The following is a 25,820-nucleotide window of genomic DNA, read 5'->3' on the forward strand; positions in this document are numbered from 1 at the left end:
AAAATCAACCTACTGCAAAAAGGGAGAGAAACTAAGGAGCCACTGGTCTAGGGCAGGGCTGGCAAACTGTCCATAAAGGGCCAGGCAGTGGCCCAGTCACAACCTCCCAACTCTGCTGCCGTGGCTCAGAAATATCATAGGTAATACATAAATGAATATGTATACCAATAAAACTTTATTTACAAAGACAAATGAAGGGCCGGATTCGGCCCAGGGCCTGGTTTGCAGACTGGTCTAGACTCTGGAGAGTAACGCAAGCCCTGGAAGCAGGTGGCCTAGGGGACCCAAGGAAGTGGTCTTGACCCACGGGTGCCCCTCCTGCCTAAACCGGACACAGTCCTTGCCTCCTTATGGGGACACATATACCCAGGAAGGCCTGTCCTGCGAGCACTGACCAGAAGCCTCAGGGCAGCCACCCTTCAGGGATGCGCCCGGGGACACCCGCACTGCAGCCCCTACAGCTCCAACTCTGAATGCCTGCCTGCTCAGGACGTTCTTGGCCCCTCTTTCTGCCTCCCTGTCAAATAAACAGGCTTAGGAGAGGCCCGTTTCCAAAACCATAGCTTAAAACATGTTTCCATTTTAAACACACGTCTCGCCCTCCTTCACAACTGTGTCACTGTCACTCTCAATGGAAATGGCAAGAAAGAAAGGATGTAACTGGATCCAGCAACCGTGCCCCCTGCCCTGAGACAAGCCCTTCCATGCTTGCCCTCCATCACTGAGGACCCCCATCTAGGTGGGTGTGGCAGGGCTGCGGGACGGGCTTCAGGAAGTGTCCTGAGGAATTTTCTGCAGCCCCAGCTCCCACCCCCACTCCCTCCCACCCCCCAGGACTGGATCCAGGAGCTTGGACCAGGGGACGGCAATAACCTGACCACGACGAGCAAGAGGGAATATTTATGGACAAGCGAGTCCCAGCAAAAGCAATTCATTTAATAAAAAATTGTGCAGAAGAGAAAGGCTGGCGGTGTAATTTGGCTTCTGAGTGGCGGGAGCACAGATGGTGCCCGTGTTTCAGATTCCTGGCCCGGGCCGCGGCCTCCCCAGAGCCCCCATCGACAGCGGCTTAAGGGATTTGTACGGAATAGCTTTGCAATTGCTTTTCCTTAAGTAATTAAAAAAAGGCACCTGTGTGCACCCCGGGGGGGACACGTAGATGTGCTCCGAGGAGCAATGCCAGGTGGCCTGGAGCCTGGCCCGTGCCCCGCTGCCCGGCTGAAGCCACACTCCCTCTCCGCTGGTTCTGGCTGCAGTGGGGCTTATGGCCCGTCGGGGAGGATTCCGGAGCCTCACGGGCACCCAGGGAGCAAGCACTGGGTCCGGAGAGGGGGAGCAACAGCCGCTGGGATTTAGGACACGGCCCCATCGCCTCCTCGGCAGGGCAGCTGAGCTCCGGGTGGGGCAGGCGCCACGGACCCACGGGCTCCCGTCGGCCCACCAGTTAGGGAGGCAAGGTTGCTAAGGGCGACAAAGAAGACCCAGCTTCTCCTCCTGGGGCCAAGCACGCCAGACCCCCAACAGCCCTCAGCACCGGCTACCTTGTGACTGGGGCCATCACAGGTTGCTGGTTCACTGCAGGTGGCCGGGCCAGCCAGGGCAAGCACAGAGGCTCCAAGCTGCAGGGGCTGCTCGGGAAGGAGGCTCAGAGTGGGGGCAGGGCCGGGGGGAGTTCAAGGCAGGCTCTTCGGGACGGCCTGGGCAAATCGCTCTATCTGTTTTCATTCTCCCTCTCCCACCCGCCCCCATCCCACTCCCAAACCAGAGACAGGCATTTTCAAGAATCTGCTGGAGTCACTCAAGCTGAAAGTTTCCGGTGCTCTCCTACCAGCTCCCCAAGTTAGCAGCCCATGCCCTGCCCCCATCAGCACCCGCCACGGAGTGTGTGCTCTCAAAGGGAGCTGGCCGCGTCGTAAGTTTCTGATGAGAATGGGGCACAAATGTGGGGAGGAGGTCTGAGGGGCCCCCTGCACCACGGCCAGCGCACACAGCCCCTAGCCGCCAGAACTGGCTGCCAGCCCCAGGGGGGAGCGGGAGGGTGCGGCTCTGGCAAACCCTGGATGTGGCGCAGCCACTGTCCATGCCTGTCACTTGAGGCAAGCGGGTCCCCGCGCCGCGCCTCCCAGGGACCTCCCCCGAGGAAGTGAGGAGCCCAGGCAGAGCCGGCCTCCCCTTCGGTACTGACAACACCGCACGTGCACACAGGAGGAACCGTAAGCAGGCTGTTCGATGGCCGTGGGCAGATCCGCACGACGGCGCCCAGCGCCGCTGCTACTTGTTCCGGGGCACCACGTAAATGACAGAAACGTTCTTGGGACGGATCTGTGATCTCAAGAAATACAACACGCGTGCTCACAAGTACAAGGCCCCGTCATGAACAAAAATCTTTAGAAAAAGCCAAGCTCCTTAATCAGACACCAACCATGGCTCTTTCAACTGTGGGGCCAAGCCATCTGTGTGCGCTGACTTTCCTAAATCTCTTTATTGGGCAGGTATGTCGTTTAAAAGTGGAGGATAGGCAAATGACAGAAAGCGGGCCAAATGTGGCCCATGACCCGTCTGTAAATAAAGTTTTATTGGCACGGCCACACCCACCACTGTGTTGGTGCTGCTACAGCTGAGTAGAGCGGTCCCACGGAGACCACGTAGCCCACGCACCTGCAAACATTCACAGAAAGTTTGCTGAACCTTGATTAAAGGGGCAGAATGATTTTCACAGGGTAGCCTGAGGCCTAAGGACCTCAGTGGGGCATGTGCCAGAGGCCGACCTCGGTGAACTGTGTGAGCCCCTACAGACATGTGCTGTGGACTGAGCTGTGCGCTACCCCCCGCCGAGTAGGTTGAAGCCCTAACCCTTAATGTGATTGCCTTTGGAGATCGGAACGTCAGGAGGTAAGTACAGTTAAACCAAGTCCTCTCCCCGCCCCATGCAAGACAGCCGGGAGGCAGCCGGCTGCAACCCGCCAGGGGGCTCTCACCAGAACCCGGCCCCCTGGCACCCTCTTCTCAGACATCCAGCCTCCGGAACTGCGGGGGATACATTCCTACTGTTTACAAGCCACCCAGTCCGTGGTCCCTTGTTACAGCAGCCCGAGCTGCCTGGGACAGGTGTCCTTGTGCACACTTCCCGCAATCCTGTTCTTGACTGACCATAGCAGGCTGCACACTCCCCACCAGCTGCTTCCAGAATCCAGCTCTCGCCAGGTGCCAGGAAGCACCTAGAGCCTGGTGCACAGAGGCCTGGTCTCAGGTTCGGCCTCCTCTAGGCTACCTGTCCCCCATACCTACAGCCCAATCTGGCCATTCACTGTGAAAACAGACTCCCCTGAAGACCAAAAGGACCTCAGGGGGCCTGGGCCAGCCGCCCTTCACCCATGCCGGGGCCCAGACCCAGCCTCAAAGGGTGCCCGGGGGCTTGAGAGGACCAGCCCCATGCTGTCTGGGGGGCTTTGGGTCCCCTCGTAGCAGAGACACTGGCTCCTAACCCCCCAGCCACAGATCTCACATGCTCTGCCTGGAAGCGCCTGGCGTTTTTGATCTTACGAACCCAGGCACTCACACACGGAGGAACACAAGCACGGAGGTCTCTGAAATGACAGCTAAGGAATGAAGGGGTCGGGCCTTGGGGCGCCTGGGTTTGCTCAGAACCACTGCACCTGCGCCTAGAGCAGAAGAGGAAAGCTGAACAGCAGAGCCGGCACAAAGCCTCCTGCAGCCCAGGCAGTCTGGCCCAGAGTGCGCGTAGGTGCGAGGGGCCCGTGACTTCCTAAGGTTGTAGGTGAGTAAGAATTAAGGTACTGAGATCAGATTCAGCCACTGTGAAGCCACACAAACCCGGAGCAAGATGGTCTCAGGCTCTGAGCTCCAAGAGGGTCCCATCTCCCACGTGTGGACTATTCTGTGCTCTCAGCTGGCGAAGCTGAATCGAGGTGGTGTCCGCACGCCGGGCCCTTCCTGCAGCGGCTCTCGGTGGCATCAGGGGACAAGATACACAGAGCCCTCCCCTGCTCGCTGGGAGCAAGGACCCCCCGTGCACGCTCCTCGTCCTGCCCCTCCAGTTACTGCTGCTTTTGACCAGAGAGGCACCTGGGGGAGGGCCAGCGGCAGGATGCCTCCTCACCATCCCAGGAACTGACTCCCTTGGACGTCTCACCAGGGGCCCCAAGGACGCTGGTGGAGACAGAGAGAGAGGAGAGGGGAGGGGAGGGGAGGGGAGGGGAGGGGAGGGGTGGGGAGGTGGAGGGGAGAGGAGTGAAGAAGCGGGCAGGAGCCTGCCAGGGCAGAAGCCCAGCCAGGGCCCGGGCCGTTCCCCAGACAGGGCGCTCCCAACACGGAGCCTCTTGTCACAGCCACACAGGCCTCTGTGACCCCCAGTGGATCACTCCTGTCACAGAACCGCCCGAAAGGCCAGGGATCTTGAGCGCCAGCCAGAGGCTCAACAAGAAGCACTCTTGTCACTTCCAGATGACAAATGACTAGAGTCATGACCACGGAGTTTAGGGGCCCTGGGCCTAATCTGAGCACCGACCTGGGAGCAGGGAGGCTGTCACCCCAGGTTGGAAGACTGACATATCAAACAGCCCGACATTCATGCACATCTCCCAGGATTTGCTGCTAAGACCAAGGAAAATGAGAAAACAGGGTAGGGTGGAGGTTTGCCTCTGGTTATGAGAGCAGGGGCCCCAAGCAGAGACAAATAGGGTTCTTCTTTCCCAAGCATGAAAAAATAGAAATTGGCATGTCGTCAGGCTCAGAGCAGGGGGCCCTTGGGGCCCAGAGACACTCTCAGCTCGGGCTGTCCATGCCACGGGGGGCAGAGGGCAGGCTCAGAGGGCCCACAGAGCCGGACCAGCATCGGGGCTCCCGGCACTCAGGGCACTTGGCAGCGGGGACTCCCAGGCCACCAACACGAGACCCTGACTCCCACAGGGGACCGCACTGCAGGATGATAACTGAGGGCCACCACCTCAACTCCACCTCTCCCTCTCTGGGCTTTAAAGCAAAAAAAAAAAAAAAAAAAAAAAATTTTTTTTTCAACCTTTTCATAGGAATCAATATTAAAACCCACAACATCCTCAAGGATCTCATTTATTAGCATTCCCACGGCCCCCACTGTGCAAAGCACTTCGCCACTGCTCACAGGACGCTCCCCAGCTGCACGGGATGGTGGGCGGGGCCCAAGTCAGCAGCTGGCAGGCAGCCAGGGATTCATGGCTCCTCTGGGACTGGGTGCCCCACAAGCCCCTCTGCTCCCCATCACGGCCCAGGACACATCCAGCCACCGAGGGCACTGCAGTTTGCCCCACTGGATCCGGGGTCTCCTCTGCAAGCACTTTTGCTAAATGTAAAGAAAGCATCAACCTGCAGGCTCAGAAATGCGCCTGGCATCTTCCTTGGAAGGCTGGCGCCATGGCCTTGCCTACAGAGACAGGGACAGGATGGGATGTAGGAAGTCATTTTAAATAGACCTTTCTAGGGGAAGGGGACCAGCCTCATGCTGTCAGGGGTTTTAAATGAGACCACGCAGGCAAAGCTCCCAGCCTGGGGTGGGCAGGTCAGTCAGCATTGGCGCATTTCCGATCATAAAACAAGACCCCTGCCTCCTATTTCTCCAGCCCCTTCCTGTGCTACTCATCTAGCAGGAGAGAGAAAAGCAACAGAAGCGTTTCTCTGCGTCTGATTCCTAGGCCTAGTGCTTTGTTCTCAGCTTCTGAGGAATTACCCTTTACCAGCCCATCATAACTACCCCGCAAAAGGACCGAAAACATACAAAACAGTGCATTTTTGTAAAGTAAGATTAAAAAAAAATTGAAAGCCAGACTTTCCTTTAATATCGTGTAGCAAATGGAGAGCCCTCCCATGCGCTGAGCTCCACCAGCTGACCCCGCCACACACACCTGTCCTCAGTGACCCTGAGGCCTCTGTGGCTCCTCGGCTGTGGGAGCCCTGGCCCAGCTGGGGTCTGTGTCCTCCTCTGCCTCCGAGCCTGGGCCCCGCTCTGTAGGTCTCTGTGGGCTGGACTTCAGACAAGGCTCCCCCGAAAGTTGCTTCCGGGGGCTATGCACCATCAGCCTCAGGGGGCTCCACGGGAAGCAAACGCACAAAAATCTTCCATAGACCTTGACCTCCCCCGACTGACACGTGGGCCCTAAATGCCTACCATCTGCAGAACTTGGGACCTACCATGTGCGGGGTGGACCCCACCGGAGAATGAGAGCTCCCGTCTTGCTAGCAACTGCTCACTGATGCAGGGGGAACCCGAGGCACACACAGACAGAGCTCAGAAGAGACTTTCGGGGACTGCCAACACTTCACAAGGGTACAGCCCTGGGAAGACCAGAAGCAGTGCAGGGTCCCACCCAGAGCACCTGCTTCTCACCCAGTCCTGTGTCTCCTTCCAGAATGTTCTCTTCATACCAACACAACAAAGACGGCCTTTTCTTTTTAGACAGAGGACAGCCCACAGCCACTGTTTACACCTTGCCTTTTCCCCAGGACACATTTTCGGGGGAATGCTCCACCCGAGAGCTTGAGGAGCCACCTCACCCCTTTTTCATGGCTGTATAGTATTCCAGCATCTGGCTGGCTCATCATGATGGGTGTGCATTTAGGTTGTTTCCAATCTTCTACATTCAAGGATCCTCTATATTCTAAAATTAATACCATCACGGTTTGAGTGAACTACTAACTTCACTTCCCTCAGGTGACTCTGCTAACAGCAACCACCTCCAGGTTTCCAGAGAATGACACATGCTTCTGTTCTTTTCGTTCGGCTCTCTTCACCCCCATGGGTGCCAGTCCACATTCTTTAAAATGCTGATTCTGGTTTAAAAAAAAAAACCACTCAGCACTCCCTTACCAGCCCCCTCCCCTCCCACAGAATGTTTCAGCTTGTTTACAGGCTCCCCTCTGTGTCTTCCCAGGACCAGAGCGGTCAGCGCTCACCTGCAGGGACGGACACCCCTGACGACGCCCGATGTCAAAGTCACCGACCACACTAGCGCAGGAACGGCCGTTTTGCAGAGGCGACGACTACTCAGTCTGCCATGGTGAGGGCACAGAGCCGGCAGACACCCGGGTCCCCCGAGCGCCCTGCTGAGGACAAGACCACTCTATGCGGCTGGAGGTCAGGCTGTGGGGAGGCCCTGGGGGACACCGTGTGAAGGTTCACGGCGCTGCACACTACTCCATTCTGCATCTGTCGGGCACTCACTCAGACCCCCGAGGGGCCCCAGGCTGAGAAGTCTCGCTCTGGGCCCCGTTCCCTCCCAGCACTGCTGGCCGGCCGCCCTCTCTCTGATCTGTGCTGGGACACGTGTGGCACGCAGGCTCCAGAACCAGATGCTGGTCACAGTGAAGGTGGACATGTCACTGAAGGACCCACAGCAACTGGAACGCCAGACGCCCCCTGGTGGGAGCTCCAACAGTGGGTGGTCTGCTGCGGGCTGCCTCAGAGCCCATGGGGTCTTGTTTGCCAAGCTTCCCCCATTTAAATAGCACCGAGCTTTACTCAGGGGCCTTTTTTTTTTTAAAAAAAGATGGAACTGACATTAGAGTTTGCTCATGTAAAAGAGCAAACTGGGACCGAGAAGATGCAGCGCCGGCCTCGAGAGGGTTTTATTAAACGGACCTCGATGAAATCATCAACCCAGATGGCATCTGAGCACAGGGACCCCCACGCGTTTGCGCCCATGCAGCGGCACTGGCTCTGGGCCTCTGTCGGCAACCAGGGCGGCGGGCCCACAGCCCACGGCCACCGACCAACGAGTGGCCCGCACGCGCGCCAGTGCGTGTGAGGCTGGGGCACCCTTGGAGACAGCAGGCCGCACACAGTGAGGCCAGGCCTGCGATGACCCCGCCGCCTGCAGAGCGGCACGTCCAAAGCCACACACCACCCTCCGCCCAGCAGACGTCCGGCACGGCCGGCAACACACGTGCCTCTTCCAGAACACTCGGGCTACCAGGCACTTGGGCCCACAAAGCGTTAAACAATCCACCCCCCGCCCCCGCCGACAGGGGCAGAAACCAAGCCGAGGAGCCCACATCTGCTCATGATGGCTCACAGACACCACGGCCCCCCGTTTCTGAGGTAATTATCAGCGCTGCAGCAAGAGACAGAACAAACCAGTTCATTAGGAAATCCACTGGAAGCTCTCAGAAGCGCTTCATAAACAAAACAATTAGGTGCATGGCTCCCAGGGCTCCCCTCGGCCCGACTGTGGGCTGCCCCCTGGCAGATCCCACAGCCGGCCAGGCGGGCGAGGTCGCTGGCCTTGGACCGGGCCCGATGCAGCCTCCAGAAGGCCCGGGCTCCAGCGTCGCCCTCCTCCCCTTTCTCTGTGAAGGAAGCCTCCTCCATGTGTCGCTGTCCTCTCGGGCCCACAGGTGTGACCCTGCCCACCAGGACGGCCTGGACATTTCCTGCCCATCTGCAGCCCGGGCCCTCCCCCCTCCATTCCGCACCGACGGCAGCGACCAGCACGGTAACATTAATAAAGCGGACGCTGGGCGCTCAGTGCCAGGCGCTTCCCAAGCGCATTCCCACAACACTGACAAAGGCCACAGAGGAGGACACCACGTGCAGTGGAATCCACAACAAAGCCGAGAGGCCTGGGGGACCTCTGGAGCTACTGCGTGGCTGTGACACGCCACCTGCACAGGAAAAGACAGGGTGACAGGAAGCTCCGGGGAAGGAGCGAGGGGAACACATACTTCACACAGCAATTGGCTGCGAGCCCCATGCACCTGGCTGCCCAGCGCCATAGATCACAGGGTCAGCGAGGCGCAGAAGGGCAGGTGCATGGCCGGACCTCCAACCCGGGTGGGTCGTGGCTCCCCATTCCTCCTCACGCCTCCATCGTCACCCCCAGCCCGCCTCCCGCCACCTCCACTTGGGCTCCTGATTAATCGCTTACCAAAATAGAAGGCACACGATCTAAACAATTTGGTTCACATTTTACAGTAACAAAGACCAATGGGCCTCAGGCTGGGGCTTCAAGGAGAGGCCCCACAACCTGCATGCAGTGCATCTGGGGGACCAGGGGCCCTCTCCCCTCTTCCACACTCAGCAGAAGCCCCCTCCCTGCCGGATGCCTCTCGTGGGGAGCTGACAGTTCCCAGGGAAGCTGAGCTCTCGGCAGGCGGCGGCCCAGACAGCTGGCGGAAAATCAGTTAAGTGCACCCGGGCTCCTGGCCGCTCAAACAGGGTTTTAAATCTTTCTCGCTCTGTTTAATCCATAGTCAACTTCCGCACCAGCCTTGTGGAGTGGCCTGGGACGCCAGCACCACCTCGATGGAGGCAAGAGCTCCTTGTCGGGCTTCACCCAGTGCCACCCACCACGGGAGCAGCCGGGGCTGCGCTGAGCTAATCCAATGTGGCGCGCAGCCTTGTAGGACTAATTCGAGTTCAGACCTAAAAAGGGCGGTGCGTGCACATTTATTTTCTCCGGGCGAAGCTGGCGCATCCCTCTGATCTCCCCCCAGTAGAAATCCCACTACAAAGCCTGCCCGTCTGAGCATGTGCCCAGGGAATTCGGTTCTTGGAAATGGAGCATAGGCCTCAGGAGGCGACTCCTCTGCCCCAGTTGAGCACTGGACCCCTGCCAGGAGACGGCCGCCAGCCTGGAGACACCTGCGGGCAGGAAGGGTATATTCTAGAACTCTCAACAGGCACCTGCCTCCGAGTGGGATGAGGGAGACAGGCAGGGCGTGGACGTTCTGGGTCCTTGCTGCACTGACCTTGGCAAAGTCACTTGACCTCTCTGGCCCTCGCGAGGTCACAAAGTTCAGGGTCACCTGGAAGCAGGGTGGTGCCACCAGTAAAGCAGGAGGGAGGGAGGGAGGGAGGGAGGGAGGGAGGGAGAGACACAGGGGAAAGGAGTGCTCCCTCCGAGGAGGGATCCAGCTGAGGGCTCAAAACAAAACAGCAGTAGCACATGACCAGGGGCTGGGCAGGCCCCACACTTGCTCTGCACCCAGGCCCTGTAGTGTCCTCGGGTCCCTGGACCCCTGCTCACTGCTCCACCTCTCACCCTCTCCCTGGAAGCCCAGCTCACTCCCAGGTCCCTCCTACGCACACAGCAAGTGCTCAGCCGTGCTCAGGCGGCTGAGTCTGCATGTGACTTTCTATGCTCCCCTTGGTCCCGATGTGGCGGGGGGAGAACGGAAACTGGGCGGGAGTGACCTGATTTGGGCCTGTTGGCTGGTTTGGTTTATCATTCCCATTTGTAAAACAAACCAACAAAACCACCCCTACCACGACAACAGCAGCCCAAACCTTCCCCCTCTGGGGGCTGCAGGGCATTTACGGAAGAAGCCCCGAGGAAGGGCAAGATCACTCCTTCCTCCCCTGAAAAGCTTTGCTTTTTTTTGTTTGTTTTTGTTTTTAAAGAAAGCTGTAAAAAAGACCCATATCGATAGTGTATGTTTTTAAGGGACCCAAATTCCACCACATAGAGCTAACGTCCACCAACGTTTGGGCACCCCCCCACCGCACACACCCGTATAGCGGGGTTACACATTTGTCACTCAAAGTGCCAGGCCCCTCTGTTCCCCCTGCTGGGGGCGTGGAGCTGGCAGGAAGTCCCCCCCCCCCCCCCCCCCCGCTCCCATGTCCCTGTAATCACTGCCTCCTCCTCTGGGAGTCCCAGCCCTGACCCTTGGGCACTCTCAGGGGTCTCCGCTCACCCTGGCCCCGCAGGTGGCTTCTCCCTAATTACGTGAAACCCTGGGAGCAATTTCCCTCCATCCACCTCTGCTCCAGATGCAGGCCCAGAGCTGCACCCAGGACACGGGAAGCCCGGGAAGCCCAGGAAGCCAGGGTTTTCATCTGCTGCTGTGCCTCGGGGATGGGGCTGTGGGATCCAAAAACTGTGGCAGGAGTCTGGGACAAAGAAACAGGCCTGGGAGGGTACAGGCAGCCATGTGGTTCTCCTCTTGCACACCGATGGGTCACGAAGGTTAATGCCAACGAAGTGGCTCAGAAAGGAGAACCACGGAAGAGAGCAAACACCCAAACACCATGTCAACTCGACAGTGACCGCAGGGCAGCTCAGCATCCTGCTGACTGCGGGGGGGCGGGAGTGCTCCGGTGTGAATGCTGTCAAAGGAAGGCCAGGCCAGAGAGTGGACCCTGGGTGCAAGGCCCGAAGGAGCTCCCTCTGAGGGCTCTGGTAAGAGGCTGCAAGCCCGGCGGCTTCCTCCGGCCCGTGGGGGCAGACCAGCGCCCAAGGCCTGGGCCTCCCGTTCCACTGTGGGACGTCTGCAGGTGAATGGCAGCGGCACGCTGGCATCTGGCCTGGCCTGCTGGTCAACCACGGCTACCAGCACCCTCACAGGCCCATCCAGAGGCTCCGGAGGCGGCAGCCACAGCGCTGGGTGTGGGTCAGGACTGGGGGCTGGACGGGCTTGAAAGAGCAGCCCCTCTGATGCCAGAGACCCTGGGAAAAGGTTGGGAAAGGGTGCAAGAGGCAACTGGTCAGCCCTGACCGGCCCAAGCCAGGGCTGACAGGAAAGGCTAGAGTCTGCCAGGCCATCAACCCTCCAGCACGCTTCCTCGGCCATGGCAAAAAGGCAACTACTTTCCAGTTTTGCAGGCCAGGTGGTCTCCGGAGCAACTACCCAACTCCGCTGTTGCAGGCGAAAGCAGCCAGAGACCGCTTGTCAACGAATGGGTATGGCTGTGTGCCAATAAAACTTTGTCAACATGAAATCTGAGTTTCGTCTTAAGTGACGTGTTGCATATTCTTCTTATGATTTTTTGCACAACTCTTTAAAAATGTAAAAATCATTCTCAGGTTGCGGACCACACAAAGATAGCCTGCCAAATTTGGCCTGTGGGCCCCCGTTTGCTGACCCCTGCTCTAGAAGGAGAAAGAACACAAATACCTGAAATTCACAGAGGCCGGCCAAGTGCAAGAATGTGGCATCTAATGTGCCAGCACAGAGGGAGCATGACAGAAAAGGGACAAGGGGGGTGGGGGAACTTCCTAGGAGCCTGAAGAAGGTAAAGAACCAAGTGGAAACTCTCTAAAATCTGGAAAGTGGTTGGGGCTCCTGAGTGGCTCAGTCGTTAAGCGTCTGCCTTCAGCTCAAGTCATGATCCCAGGGTCCTGGGATCAAGTCCCGCATCAGGCTCCCTGCTCAGCGGAGAGCCTGCTTCTCCCTCTGACCCTCCCCCCATGCTCATGCTCTCTCTCTCTCAAATAAATAAAAAATAATCTGTAATAAAAATAAAAAATAATAAAATCTGGAAAGTGGAGATGCTCTCCCTGGGTTCTGAGGAAGGTATCAGAAGGAACTGGCCCAAGCCCAGATGGGGGTGGGCAGCTCGGGCCGGCAGAGAGAAGCCCTTGCTTAGGAAAAGCATCCTGGGATCCTCCCCCAACCCCACTCTCCATTCCCTAAAACGCGGCCAAGGAGCCAGCAGGTCCCTGAGAACCACCGGACCTCAACCATCTCCCTGCCCCTGCCGGGTCCTGCCTCTGACACACCTCAGCTGTGGCCGTCTGCGAGGGGCCAGGTGCCTTCGCGGAGTCTCCGGCCTTGACTAGTTACTGGGCAGCAGAGCTTGGAAGAGGCAGAAACCGCCGGCCCATTCCACCGCCAAAAAGCCTGCGGGCTGCCATCCAGCACTGCACAGCCGGGCGCCCCATGGCCAATGGCCACTCCCGGCTGAAACCCTTGCCTTCCTGCCCCGGGGTCGGGGCAGCTGGGGTGGCTCTACGTGGGAGCCCGGCACAGGGCCGGGCCACCCGCCTGAACCCCAGCTTGCGCAAGAGCGCTGCACACCACTCGCTCAGTAATTTCACGCTACGCCGCCTGGCAATGTAAGCGTGGAGGCCCAATCTAAGGCGGCACTTCCCAAATGTCACTTGTTTGTGAACACACGGCTGAACCCAAAATTGCTTTTAATATCTGGGCAGTCCCTGCCAGCCCCACTGCGGTTCCGGCGCTGATGGCACCTCCAGGACAAGCCTGCAATCTTGTCCAGAGCTTACGACTCAATCGCAGCTCCCACCGCGGCCGGGGCTCTCGGCGCACACAGGCCCCATGGAATCCTCCGTGCACTGTCTCACCGTCCACGGTGCCCCACAGTCACGTGAGCAAAACCACACGCTCCAGGACATTCCATCGTTCCTTTAGCTCAAAAGAAAAAGTCCTGGGGCGCCTGGGTGGCTCAGTCGTTAAGCGTCTGGCTTTGGCTCAGGTCATGATCCTGGGGTCCTGGGATCGAGCCCCGCATCGGGCTCCCTGCTCAGCGGGAAGCCTGCTTCTCCCTCTCCCTCTGTTTGTGTTCCTGCTCTCGCTATTTCTCTCTGTGAAATAAATAAATAAAATCTTAAAAAAAAAAAAAAGAAAGAAAGAAAAGGAAAAATCCTGCTGCTCCCACCCCTTCTCTTTCAGCGAAGCCCAGCGTCTCTGCCAAAGACAGCATCCCCCAGGATAACAATCCCGACGCTCCTAAACCCCGAGTGCCTCTCCAGTCTCTTTCCTGCAAAGCTCAGTTCCTTCTCTGAACTGCACTAAAACGGCGAAGCTAGAGAAGCGAGTAGGTGGAAACATAAAGGTGAGCCCATCCGTCTAGCCCCGCGCTGCCCGCCACAGGCAGGACGCAAGCCACCTGTGTAATCTTCGGTCCAGTCTCCACACTCAAAACGTGAAAAGAAACAGGCAACATTCACTTTAATGATAAATTTGGTTTAACCCAACCTATCCAAAAACATCGCCTACATAACCAGCATGAACCAATTATCTGCGCGACATTTCGTGTCGCTAGTCATGCACCGAGCCTCAGACATGGCGTGTGTTACCCCCACAGCTCAAGGCCACGACACCCGCACATGGCCAGTGGCCTCCGTGCTGATCCCCACGGGGTCACCACTGCTGGGTCTTGTGAGAAACCTTCCAACTGCCCCGGTCCAGGGAGCTGACTTGGAACTGGCCAAGCGGTTCCTCGGAGGAACCCCCAGGCTCCAACTTGGGAGGCTGACGGGAAGCACCCTGTTTTCACACTGCACTGGCCCTGCTGGAGGGGGGTTCTCCTGTTCCTCGTGCCCCAGTGCTAGAGAGACACCCATGAGTAACTGGGCCATCTGCAGTGGAGAGAGGCCGATGGGCTGAAACCCTGGGCCAAAGCCTGAGCCCAGCCTGACGGGAAGAGCGCGCCATCTTCTGCAGAGGCCGAATAGGAGCCCAGGGCCGTGGTGGCAGTCCTCGGAGGAAGATCCTTGGTACAGGCCTGTTCCCACCAACAGCCCCTCCTCGCAGCAAGGCCCTCTGAGACCCAGAACAGCAAACTTCCAGGAAAAGAATCGGAGGAGTCCTCTTGCCCTTCAGTGATCTCCATGGACGGCCCCGACACCAGGGCCCAGAGAGCAGGGTCTGCTGGGGAAGGAAAGCCCCCAGCTGCAGGTCGCAGGCCCCATGCCTCCTCCCTGCTCATTCCAGGTGAGGAACGTTCTGGGGATGAGTTCACTGAGGATCCCAGAAATCAGACCCTGGCGGAGAGACCAGGCCCCCGTCAAGCCTAAGCAGAGGCCACAGAGACCCTGGTCCGAGGGAATGGGCTGAGAGGGGCTGACCCCCCGTTTAGACGCCTTCACAGGCTCTGTGGGCACTTACCTGAGTGGCCACCTTGCCATAATCAATCCACCGCAGAGTGGCGAAATTGGTAGATTCTGCACAGTTGAACCCGTGATTGAATCCAGCATGGTAGCCATAGGGAAACGTGATCATGAACTCCCCGGCCTCCTGTGTGATCTGAGGAGGAAAAGGCCGACAGGTGAGCAGGAGTGAACAGGCGAGGGGCAACACCTGGAGTCAGGAATGGCGGTTACCACACGGCTCCCCTACAGGAAGCAGGGCTGGCCCGGGGCAGGCAGAGGCTGCTGGCCGACGCCACCAGGAGCCACCAGCCAGCACAGCAGGGGCATGTGGACTCAAGGATTTCCCAGCAAGTGCCAGGGAGCCCCGACTTCAGGAGCCAATGGACTTCTGCCCAGTAGAAGGTGGCTCCGCCTAAGTCCAAGGGCTCCAGCCGATTTCCCACGGGGCAGTAGGTGTGGCCGTGGCATGGACAAGAGCTGCCACCAACCCCGGGCGGGGCCCCAAGGTGACCGACACATGGGCCTGTTGAGTGCTACGCCTCTAGGCACTCTCGGGAGGGAGGGGCTCTCCTGGTCTGGAGGCAGGTGGCCGGGTCCCGCCTGCTGTCCACTGTGGGATGTTCGGAGACGGCGCAGGGGCTGCTGAGGAAGCGTGGACCCCACTGGCATCAGCCACAGAGGCCACCCCCCCCCCCACCAGCACAGGGCTGGGCGTGCTCTAAATACAGGGTCTTGCCCTTGTGAGGAAAACGGGTCTAGCTGCACATACAAAACATTCGTGGAAAATGACCGATGTCCTCCGGCTGTCGTAGCACATGTCTGTCCCTTGTATCCTGAGAGGGGCTCCTTCCCAGTCAAGTCAAGGAGGCCGGAGAAACAGCGTGCCACAAGGACACCATGTCAAGGTCAGAACTCGGTCAAATGAGCTGATGATGGTTCCAGACCTATTCAAATGGTCTGATCCGGCCTCCAAAACAGAGACCCCAAACCAAGGAGCTGGGTGTGAGTGACGGGGAAGAGGGCCCACAAGGAGCCCAGACGGAAGCTTCTGGAACCTCCACCCCAAGGCCTGGAGGCAAAGGTGGGGGCGGTAGCCTCCCCCCTGGACCCCCTCTCTCCCTCCCCCCAGGGTGGCACTGAGCCCTTCACCCAAGCACTCTAGAAGATGTGGGATCCAAAAGGACAACAAGTTAACAGTGGTCACTGTCCCAGAACACGAGAGGTGGGGCTGGAGGCCCAGTTCACGGATGTGGAAACCGAGGCTGGTGGCGAGAGAGTAACTCTGAAGTCCTTGACTGAAGATTCGGTAGAAGCCACAGATTACAGGTTATCTGCAGTTGGGAGTAACCAGCGCCCCGAACAGGAACCGACCACTGCGGGCAGCACCCCACCCAGCAACCCCCCCACCGTGAGATGTGCCTCTGTCACTGAGGAGCACGTTTCTTTCTCGGGTTTCATGAAATGGCTTCGCACGGACTGTGCTCTTGTGTCTGCCTCTGTCCCTCGGTGTGACTTCAGGTACTCCGTCCCTTCTTGCTCCTAAAGGGAACCGCATCGTGTAGACGTATTGCTGGGTCCTTCCCCGTCCCCTGCCGACAGACCGTGGGCTGTTTCTGGAGCAGGGCTCTGGTGAGCGTTCGACAACGCAGTGGGGGCCAGTCTACTTGCAGACACATGCCTGCATTCCTGCAGGGTCTCCTGGCGGCGGCACACAGGGGTTCCCGAGAACCTGCCCAGCAGTTTTCTGCGACAGCCCCCCCATTCAGCATCCACGCTGGTGGTGGTGGGGAGTCCCCATCGCTTTGCTCCTCGCCGGCATTTGGGGGTGTTCTGCCAGGTGGGCCCCAGTATCTCATGGTTTCGATCCCCTTTCTCTGAGGCCTACAGGTGCCTATACCCCCTTTTGCAAAGTGTCTCCTTTGCCCCCATTTATCAGGTTGTTCATCTTTCTACTGTAGCTTTGTAGGAATTCTCAGGCTTGCCAATCTTTATTTATTCCTCCAGAGAGATGAGTAGGAATTGCTGGATTCATTTAAGTCACCAAGAAGAAGTCAGACCCTGAGGGGGTAGGGGCATGGGGGCTGGGGGGGCGGGAGACTTCCAAAAGCCAACCACGGAGTCAAAAATCAATCAAAACTGACACAGCCTGGAGAAAAGCCAGTCCTTAAGAACATGAAGATATTTTTCTTTCCAAGTAATGAATTGCACCAATCAAAGGAAGTCAGTGTGCATTAAGTTATATTTTAAAATTCCTGTCCAAGTGACAGGCGTGTGGGGGATGAAGCCCACGCACGGCAGGAGACTGGGGTGGAGAGAGAACACTCAGTGTCCCAGAGGCGCCAGCAACCCTTCCCCGCCGCACCCCCCGCCCCCCGCCCCCGCCCGGCCACAGCAAGGATTCTCTGGGCTGGCTCCGTGCACCAGGCTGTGTGAAATGGGTGGCAAATACAATTAAAATTAAAATGTAGGGATTTTTTTTCTTTGAAAATATAATTACTGATTTTCTTATCCTTTTTGAGCTGACCTTGGACAGCATCATCCAGCTCTCCCACCAAGCCGGCTTGCCTGCTCCCCTCCTTCCCTCCCTCCCTCCACCAGGGTACTGGCAGGCATGAGGCCCAGCATGAGCAGGGAGACTCCTGGGCGCGCTGCGGGGTCCCCGCGGGGCCAGCTCTGAGAGCCGGGGTGTGAGGGGAGGTGCCTCCGGCCCCCACTCGGGCAGACCACAGTGCCTCGCGCACAAGGCCCCTCCACAAACTAAGGCCTAGAACCGATGTGCTCAGTAAGGCCGGCAAGGAGATGATGCTCCTGTCACAAAACCGACATCCTGGTGGCTTCGTCTCGAGCCCACGGTGTCCATCCTCCATGTCACCGCCATCCACATTATCCCGACAGTAAATTAGAAGGCACTTGGGATGATGGATAGGCTGTGCGGCAAAGTCATAAGCAGAGCAGGGAACGCCAGCCCACATGCCAGTCATGGAGGAAGCCTGAATTCAGCTGCTTCCCCCAGCGCTCGCAGGATAAATGAGGAAGTCCACGGCAGATTACAGAAATACACACTTTTAATTATTAAAAAGCTCTGCTATTGATCTGCTTTTTCTTCTAGAAGTAAATACCATTACAAAGATTTATAAGCGGAGCGCAGGAGTCACTCCCCACCGGGCTGCCAGGAATTCAGATGAGGGGACCCACACGGACCCGGATGGGGCATTCATCTGGAGCCTGACGCTGCTCCCTGCTCGCTGCTGGCGCAGCCTCGGCCTTCGCCCCGCAGGACTGTGGGCAGCCGGGGGCCGGGCTGGTGGCAGGGGGGCACGGCCTCTGAGAGCCAGCTGCCCCGGGGCCAGGAGGCCACCGCCTTCGGGTGCTTTCAGGCATTTCGTGCACCAAGCACAGTGCCACGCGGAGAGCGACACAGGGGAGGGGACGCCTCTGACCGGCCTCTCTCTCTCTAGGAAGCACCGCCTGGGAGAATGCTCTCCACAACCCACAGGAAAGCAAGTCCTTCTCACTCCTGGGAGCAATGCCGTGTCTGTCTGTGAGGTTCCTGGTAACCGGCGGTGTTCAAATCACAAGACGAGGAGAGAAGAGGGAGGCGTGGAAACCTGCGTTTCTCAGGGCAGAACGTGCAGCTACCTGATGGACGAGCCCGATGGCGAGAGTGAATCTCCGATCTGAGCACTAATGCTGTGGGCGATGTGACTGAAATGTCAGAAGCAATTTCCAACTCGCTGACACTCCTGGCAAGAGTGCGGCATGAGGATCTGATTGCAGAACTTGCTCCCGTACCTGACAAATGCTCTTGTACGGAGACCTTCAGGAACCGGAATCCCAGGAGGGGCCTCCTCTCCCCGGCCTGCCCCCACTACCCAGCCCAGAGTCTGCTCGGGCCTCTCCGAAGGTTCTGGGCACATCCCTCTGGTCCAGACCACCCTGGGGAACACAGGCCTAGACCTTCCCATCCAGGAGGCTTGTCTGCAGGGAAAGGATTGCCTGCGGTGGATACCTGCTGAGCCCCACCCCAGGGCAGAGCCCCTGATGAAGGCCCAGATCCGGGTGCTGGCCTTCTACCCCCCCACCCCCTCACCCTGACTGCCCAGCTTCAGGCCTCATTCATCACAGCCTTTCCCGGGGACAAGCGGAGCACTCCCTGGAGCAGCAAATTGAATGAGTTCACAGTCTCCACGCTGTGGGAGAGCCAGATATTTCATTTCTAAACAGGTATTCATTCTCGCAAAGGACGTCTGCAGTGGGCCATGGGGTGCAGCCAGAGATCAGGACGAAGTGGGGGGCGGAGGGGCCTGCCCAGTTGTCCTGTGGCTTCCTGGGAAGTCGGCGGGAGCTGCCCGTCCACTGCAACCCCGGCCCTGTAGGACCCAGCAAGGCGGGGGCGGGGGAGGTGGGGGCAGCCACAGTCCCCAGCACACAGGGCAGGGGACTGAGCGTGGGAGGCAGTGGGAGTTACATAAGGCAAGACCCCACCTGACTCTCCCCTCTTCCATCCTCACTCCCCACCACAGCGGAGCTGGAGGCTGACTGCCCAGCCAACCTGCCCTCCCCACTGGCTTGCCAGTGTTCTAGGACCTTCTGCAGCCTTAAGAAGCCAGTTTCCTGGGACACTGGTGGTCCCCTAGGCCGGGGCCCCAGCAGCCCCTACGTACCCGGCTGAACGGGATCCCATACTTCTTGAGGATGATGGGCGAGATGAGGGTCATCTTGTGCCGCAGGAAGGCATCACAGCCCTGGGAGCTCCCGGGGAAGAACCCTGGAGCAGAAAAGACGGGCATCAGGCTGGCGGGCCAGAGCTGGGCAGGCCTCTTTTGGGCAGCGTTTGCCTCCCATCAGGCCTGCGGCTCCATGGGAACAAAATGCACAGGACCCTGCCGGTTAGTGAGCCCAGAGCCAAGGATGCGCCAGGGCCATCTGTGCAACAAAGTGCACCCCCAAAGTCACAGCTGGGGTGCGGGCCAGAGCACAGCTGCACAGAACTCCCCTCTGAGCACCCCCCACATAAAACCCACCACGTGGCACGCGCCCAGTCGCTCATCCAAGGCAATGGTGCAGCCGGGGAGACGGGACACGGGAACAGCTGCTCTCAACCCAGGGAGCCGTGAGTCGTGCCCTGCCCCCCCCCAACAACCAAGTCTGCAGCAAAGAGGGAGAGGAGCCCCCTGTGCGGGCACGGGCTCCCCTGGGCTCTTCCCACACACGGTCCCCACAGCAGGCGGAGGCAAAGGCCGAGGCTCCGCCTTCTGACTGACCGTCCGAGGCCCGCAGTGTGGCAGGAAAGGGGCAGAGCAGCCCGGCCAGGCCTGACCGTCTGCTACACACAAGGTGGTTCACGTTGGGCTATGTTTCCTGTCTCACAGCATATACCACATAACTCATTTAAGATGATGTTTGTTAAGTGCACGGAAGGCAGACCATCAGCTCTACTTGCTCAGAAAATGTGTTTCACTAACTCACTCGTTGGCTGAAGCTCCCACCAATGACGTGTAGGTCTTGAGGTTAAAAAAAAAAGCCCTGGGATTCCACGCAAAGGTGCTGGGCTCCTCACTTGAACCATCACTGAGAGGCGGCCAACACGGGCTGCCTCACAAACTCGGCAAGGTCTGGGATGTGCCACAGCAGCGGACTGTTCTCCCAGGGTCCAGCTCCCTCCAGGACTGACCCCGAGGCACAACCGGCCTGGGGACCCTCCTGGGAGCCGACCCAGACCATGGGCCCCCAGACTCCAGGCCAGTGCACACCCCCGACGGGTGGCCAGTTAGAGGGCACGCTTGCGTGTGTGTGCATGTGCTGTATACGGACACGGGGCCTCACCCACACACCTGCTGGCGGCGGGGGGGGGGGGAGGGGGGCCTTCTAAGCGACAGTGTCGGGGGTGGGGGCTGGGACGCCCGCCGGCAAGGACACGACTGTGACTGCGAGGTTCTAGAAAGTGCGAGGGATTACTGAATCCAGCAACTTTCCTCAGTGCTAAAAGCGTTTCAATTAGAGTTATAGCCCCTGCCGCCCGGCCCGCGGCCTCTCTGCAGTCCCTCTTTTTAATGCACAGTTTAAGTGGCTCTCATTAAAGCTCTAATAAAGGCGCACATTTTAAGTGATTAGCACCAATAACGCGCCAACACATTAATGCTCTCTCCGTGGGCTCCACGACTCTCCCGGCGAGCCCATTTGGAGCTTGGCTATTCATTTTCCATATTCATTGCAAACTCATTCCATCCATCTCAATAATGGAGTCTGTGACGCATGTCCCCCAAAAAGTTTGGAAGGGACACGGAGGAGGGCAGTGACTCACTTGCCCTAGAACCCCTCCCATCCTCCCTCCGAGGAGGGGCGCAGGGGAAGCATGAGGCCAGCCCTCCCACCAACGCCACGCCTTCCCACCCTCCCCCAGGGCAGACAGCCCTGGCCCCTGTGCCGAGCAGTGACTTAATTAGTCCACACTGATCACGAAGCAATGATGGGGTGGCCCCCAAAGGCCTCTGGCTCCTGGCTCCTCCCCTCCCAGCACCCTGCCCCCCCACCCCCGAGCCTCCCGCATGTGCCCAGAAAGCAAACCAGGCCAGATCCAGGGACAGCAGGGCCTCAGGGGCAGGAAGGACGTGGGGAGCAGGCCCAGCTCCAGGGAGAGCGGCCATGGGCCCAAAGGATCCCAGTTCTAGCTTTTCTAGGTGGCACTCAGATCATCCAAGACTTCTCTTTTCTGATAGAAAAGGCACAGAGAGGAAGAACACGCTGGGCGTGGCTAACTGCAAAATCCCAGGGGACACTAAGCAGAGACATAGGCAAGGGCGGGTGATGCCAGCCCTGTGGTCACCAGAGAGCAGCCGGGTGGGCCATTCAGTGGCGCTTTCACCCATGGCTGTGTAGGGGTGAGAAGCTCAACAGTGGCCCCCCCCAAGGTGTCCACGTCCTGCTCCCCAGAACCTGGGACTATGTTCTCTTCCGAGTGGCAGGGGCTCCACAGATGGGATTAAGTGCAGGACCCTGAGATGGGGGCCCCAGTGTCACCACAGGGTCTCCATGGGAGCAAGGCAGAGTGAGGCCATGTGACCACAGACCCGGCCACAGGCTGGAGCCATTGCCTCTGGAGGCCGGAACAGGTGGGAAAGCCTGCCCTGAGCCGTGGGGGGAGCCAGGCCAGCCCACGCCTGGGTTTAGCCCAGTGAGGCCCATGTTGGACTCCTGACCTCCAAACACGAGGGAATGAGCCTGGGGGGCTAATGTGGGCTCTTTTAGGGCAGTTTCAGGTTCACAGCGAAACAGAGAGAATCATGCTGTTTGGAACCACTGACTCCATGGTGATTTGTGACAGTGGTGACAGGAAAAGAAAACAACAGGGAAAGACATTTTTTAACTTATACTTTGAAATTAGTATCTGTAGTCTAAATTTGCTTTTTAAAATAAATACGGTGGGAAAACATTTTAATTTGGTTTTTATTTTAGACCTTAATAAATAAGAGAAATCGCTCTTTGCTAGAACCATGACTGGCATTTCCACGGTGATAAGCATGCTCCTGACAGTGGGGTTCAGCCCTGCCCGTGAAGACAGAGGCCGGGTTTCCAACAGAAAGGTGAACACGACAACAGGGCCTGCGTCGGGGCTGGGCAAGCCCGGGCCTGGGGGTCTGGCCCCGCTCTCTGACAAGCCTCCCCTGTCTTTGTCCCCGGAGAAGCTGTGTTTAGCAGCCCTTTGCCGAACAGATGGGCAACTCCGGGGCACCTAGGACGGGAGGCCCGTTTTCCAGAAAGCTCCACCATTTCCATTTCCAAAGTCAACAGGGGTGGGGGAAGAGCACGGTGGGCATTCTTTGGGGGAGGCATGAGGAAGGGACAAAGGACAGCAGCAGGACATTAGGGAGGCTGCGCCAACGCTAAGTGATGGCTTCTGGAAGATTTCGTGGTTGCCAGGGGAGAGGGGTCAGGCTGCCCGTCACGGCTACCCAGAGGGTCAGGGTGATCGGATGGGCCCCTGCGCTGTCCCAGTGGCTTCTGAACAACAGGGCCGGCTCCCCAACTGCCCCGCCAGCCCGGGGGCTGCCTGCCAGTGAGGGCCAGACTCTTTGGGCCAGCGGGGTCTCTTCACATCATCCCAGGTGCTTACGGCCACCTGGCGTCAGAACAGAGAGCAGGGCACCGTGATGGGGAGCAGCGCGGGAACCCCACCAGCCCCTCTGTCAGGGTGGTCGGGGGCCTTAGCATCACCCAATTGGGGGGTCTGGCTTGTCTCCAAGGATCCTACATCCTGAGGGTCTGCCTTTACCCCAAGTGGTCAGTGCCCCCTCTCCGGACACAGCCTGGGACCCTCCCTGACAAATCCCCTCAGTCCAAGAGATCCCCGAGGGGCTGCCAGAGGGGCTGCCGGAGGGGATGTCTGCGGAGGGAGCCCAGCCCACGCACACACAAGCAGAGAGCCTGCGGTCACCCCGCAGCTGCGGGGTACAAGCACTGGACTGCTCGTTTTCCAGACTAAACGCACACTGTAAGACCTAGAGGAGGGCCTGATGCAGCGCCAGGCGCCAGGAGGAAGACAAAAGAACGCGGCTGCCCTCCCTGGCCCGCGGGAGCCTGCAGTCACGTCTGGCAGCTCCGTGCTAACAACCCGGGAAAAAGAGTTGAAAGCGATGGCATCCTGTGCATCGTTCCCGATGTGACAAACCCCATGGCGGGGGTGGGGGGCACCGCGATCAGATCACGAGCAGGAAATGGGAAAAATCAGACAGTGACATCTTCCCGGCATGCCACCACACCCAGAGATGAAAACTCACACAAAGCGGGAGACCCGGGACCACGGGGCTGCCGCCCCCACCCCTGCCCGCCTGCGGCCCAGCCCCCAGCCCCCAGCCCGGGGGCGTGGACACCTACCGATGGCCAGCCGCTCCAGGCGCTTGCCGTGCTCGGGCGGGATGGCGTACCTACGAGAGAAGGGAGGCATGTCAGACGCGACGTCGTGTGGCCACCCCGCATCTGAGGGGCCCCAGGGCTGCGGCCACGGCCTCAGAGCAGAACTGAACCACAGTCGCCGCGGGTGTTGTGAGAAGGGTGAAGAACAGTGGGGAGGCTGTCAGGGCAGGGACCCACCCAGAAGGCCGCGGTCCGGGGCCCGCACAGGCTGTGATGGCCTTCCCGGATGCCAAGCTGGACACGCTCCCCACTGAGTGGCACTAAACCTCCATGAGGCTTAAAAAGCAAAACCTAAAACAGTGAGCACTGGATTGGAGCTGCAGGGGAGGCGCTGGAGGGGGGGCGGAGAGGAGACCGGGGAGCCCTCCCCCCCCCCTTGGCAGTCCCCTTGCCTCCCACTCCCCCAGCCCCAGGAGCCACCCGGGAAGAAGCCTCAGGAATGAGAAACCCTTCATTTGTCACCACTGCCTAAGTTTTATTTTTATACATTTTACATCTGAAATATTCCTGAGGCTCCATCATAAATAAGAAAATGGAAAGTGAAAGTTTGCAAACAGATGAAGCCAGAGCGACATCCCGTTGACACTGTGCGGAAGCCGGCGTGCTGGGACGGCGGGGACTCTCTCCCGACGGGGACAGCCTGGGCAGGGGGTGCCGAAGGGCCCCACCCCAGCGGACACACCACCCCGGACTGCGCAGGATGAAAACCTCCGTGTTTAGGCACAGGCGGGCAGAACTGGCGTGTGGGTCCACAATGCCACCAAGCTCTAAGCATGGGCCATCTGTCTGTCCCAAGAAGGACGGGGCATAGTAAAGACTGTCTACACAGCTACTACCGCACACCCGAGTCCCATCCGGGAGAAACTCCAGGGCTGCGCTTCCCGCCCAGGGGTGACCCTGCCGCCAGGGGACATGGGGCCGTGTCTGGGGACATCTGTGGTTGTCACGACTGCAGGACAAGGTGCTCCTAGTGTGGAGGGGGTGGAGCCGGGGATGCTGCTCAGCCCCCACAGCACCCAGGGACACCGCGCAATGACCCACCCCACGTCCACAGTGCCCAGGGGAAAGACCCTGTGTCAGCACACCTCACATTCTAGAACGAGTCAGACATGGGGGCGCATGCTGCAGCAAGCCCTCCACCCTCCCTCACAGTACGGGAGGCAGGATAGAAATAGCCCAGGACATGGAAGCCGGCCCAGACTCTGCAGCTGGCTCAGTCCATACCAATCGAGAGGGTTATTACTTTTAATAAAATAAAAGGGGGCAGGGCCAAAAGATAAGGCAGTCTCTAATCTACCAGGATAAAAATAATTAATTTCTGGGCACACCGCAGGGCCCTGGAGGAGATGGCCCGGCACCTTCGATTCAGTTGTCGCCGGAGAATTTTCCACTGTCTGGACAAAGATGAGGTGACTCTTCTTTAAACAGCCTTTTATCACTTACGTTAAGGATGATAAAAGTTAATCCCAATCCAAAGCACCTTTGTGGGATTAACGTCCCCCACAAACAAGGAAATGAAACATTCCAGTCCTTCTGGGAAGACGCCGGAGGACAGGAGGAACTAATTTATGGCTCCAAGGCTGTGATGATTAATGCAATATCCCCAGTCTACAATGCTGCTTTCACTTAATTACCGCCTGTAATTGGGAGTTGTAAAGATAAGATTAATTGAATCTGGTGGATGTTAAAAGTTTAATACGTTGAAACGTGGCTCCTCTGTTATCGGAAAGTACAGACTGCAGGATGCTGGGCCAAGCGCTCAGAAGAGCGGGCCCTGGAAGGATTATAAAGCACGGATGGACGGGAAGCCGACAGCCACAGGGACTTCTGGCTCCAACGGCCAAGGGAAAGCTGTCCTCCCACCACCTGGAACAACCCAGCGACAGCCTCAGGGTGCCGAGAAGCCCCTACGCCAGCGATGTGCCCCCCAGCCCACCCCCCACCCCGGGGCCTTGGCAAGAGGCAAGCCTCAGATCTCAGCGGAAGGCAAGCAGAACTGGGGCATGGGTCCTTCCGACACACAGCTCTGAGCGAGCTTGGGCCGCCTGCCCAAAGCGAGGGGGTCAGTGAAGGCTCCGTCTGTACAGCTCCTTCCGACGGCTGCGAGCCCTGTGGGCTGTAGGTTCCCATGGAGCCCTTTCTCCATGCCACGGCCCTCTGGGTACCCTGGGAGGCCCCCCGCAATGGGGGCCCAGGTGAGTTGGCTACAGAAGTAGCTAGCCTCCCAACAGGGACGGACATTTGCCCCTGGAGAGAAGTCCCCCCAGGCCCCAAGGGGCCCCCACAGCAGAGCCTCGCCAC

General features: G+C 58.7%; 1 protein-coding gene across 12 annotated transcripts in view; it reads right to left on the reverse strand.

Moving 5' to 3' along the window:
• KDM4B (lysine demethylase 4B) overlaps positions 1-25,820 on the reverse strand; it is a 133,614-nt gene that overhangs the window by 32,657 nt on the left and 75,137 nt on the right. For all 12 annotated transcript variants that reach the window (XM_028125998.2, XM_028126006.2, XM_088017897.1 and 9 more), the window contains 3 exons: positions 23,481-23,530; positions 19,271-19,374; positions 14,623-14,760 (listed from right to left, as the gene is read on the reverse strand). In XM_028125998.2, the coding sequence (XP_027981799.2) occupies positions 14,623-14,760; positions 19,271-19,374; positions 23,481-23,530 (292 nt within the window). The remainder of the gene's footprint in view (positions 1-14,622; positions 14,761-19,270; positions 19,375-23,480; positions 23,531-25,820) is intronic.

This window comes from Eumetopias jubatus, unplaced genomic scaffold (assembly GCF_037043125.1).
Source record: "Eumetopias jubatus isolate StellerSeaLion01/CBP00866 unplaced genomic scaffold, mEumJub1_p1.0 scaffold_1, whole genome shotgun sequence".
NCBI classification, from domain to species: Eukaryota; Metazoa; Chordata; class Mammalia; order Carnivora; family Otariidae; genus Eumetopias; species Eumetopias jubatus.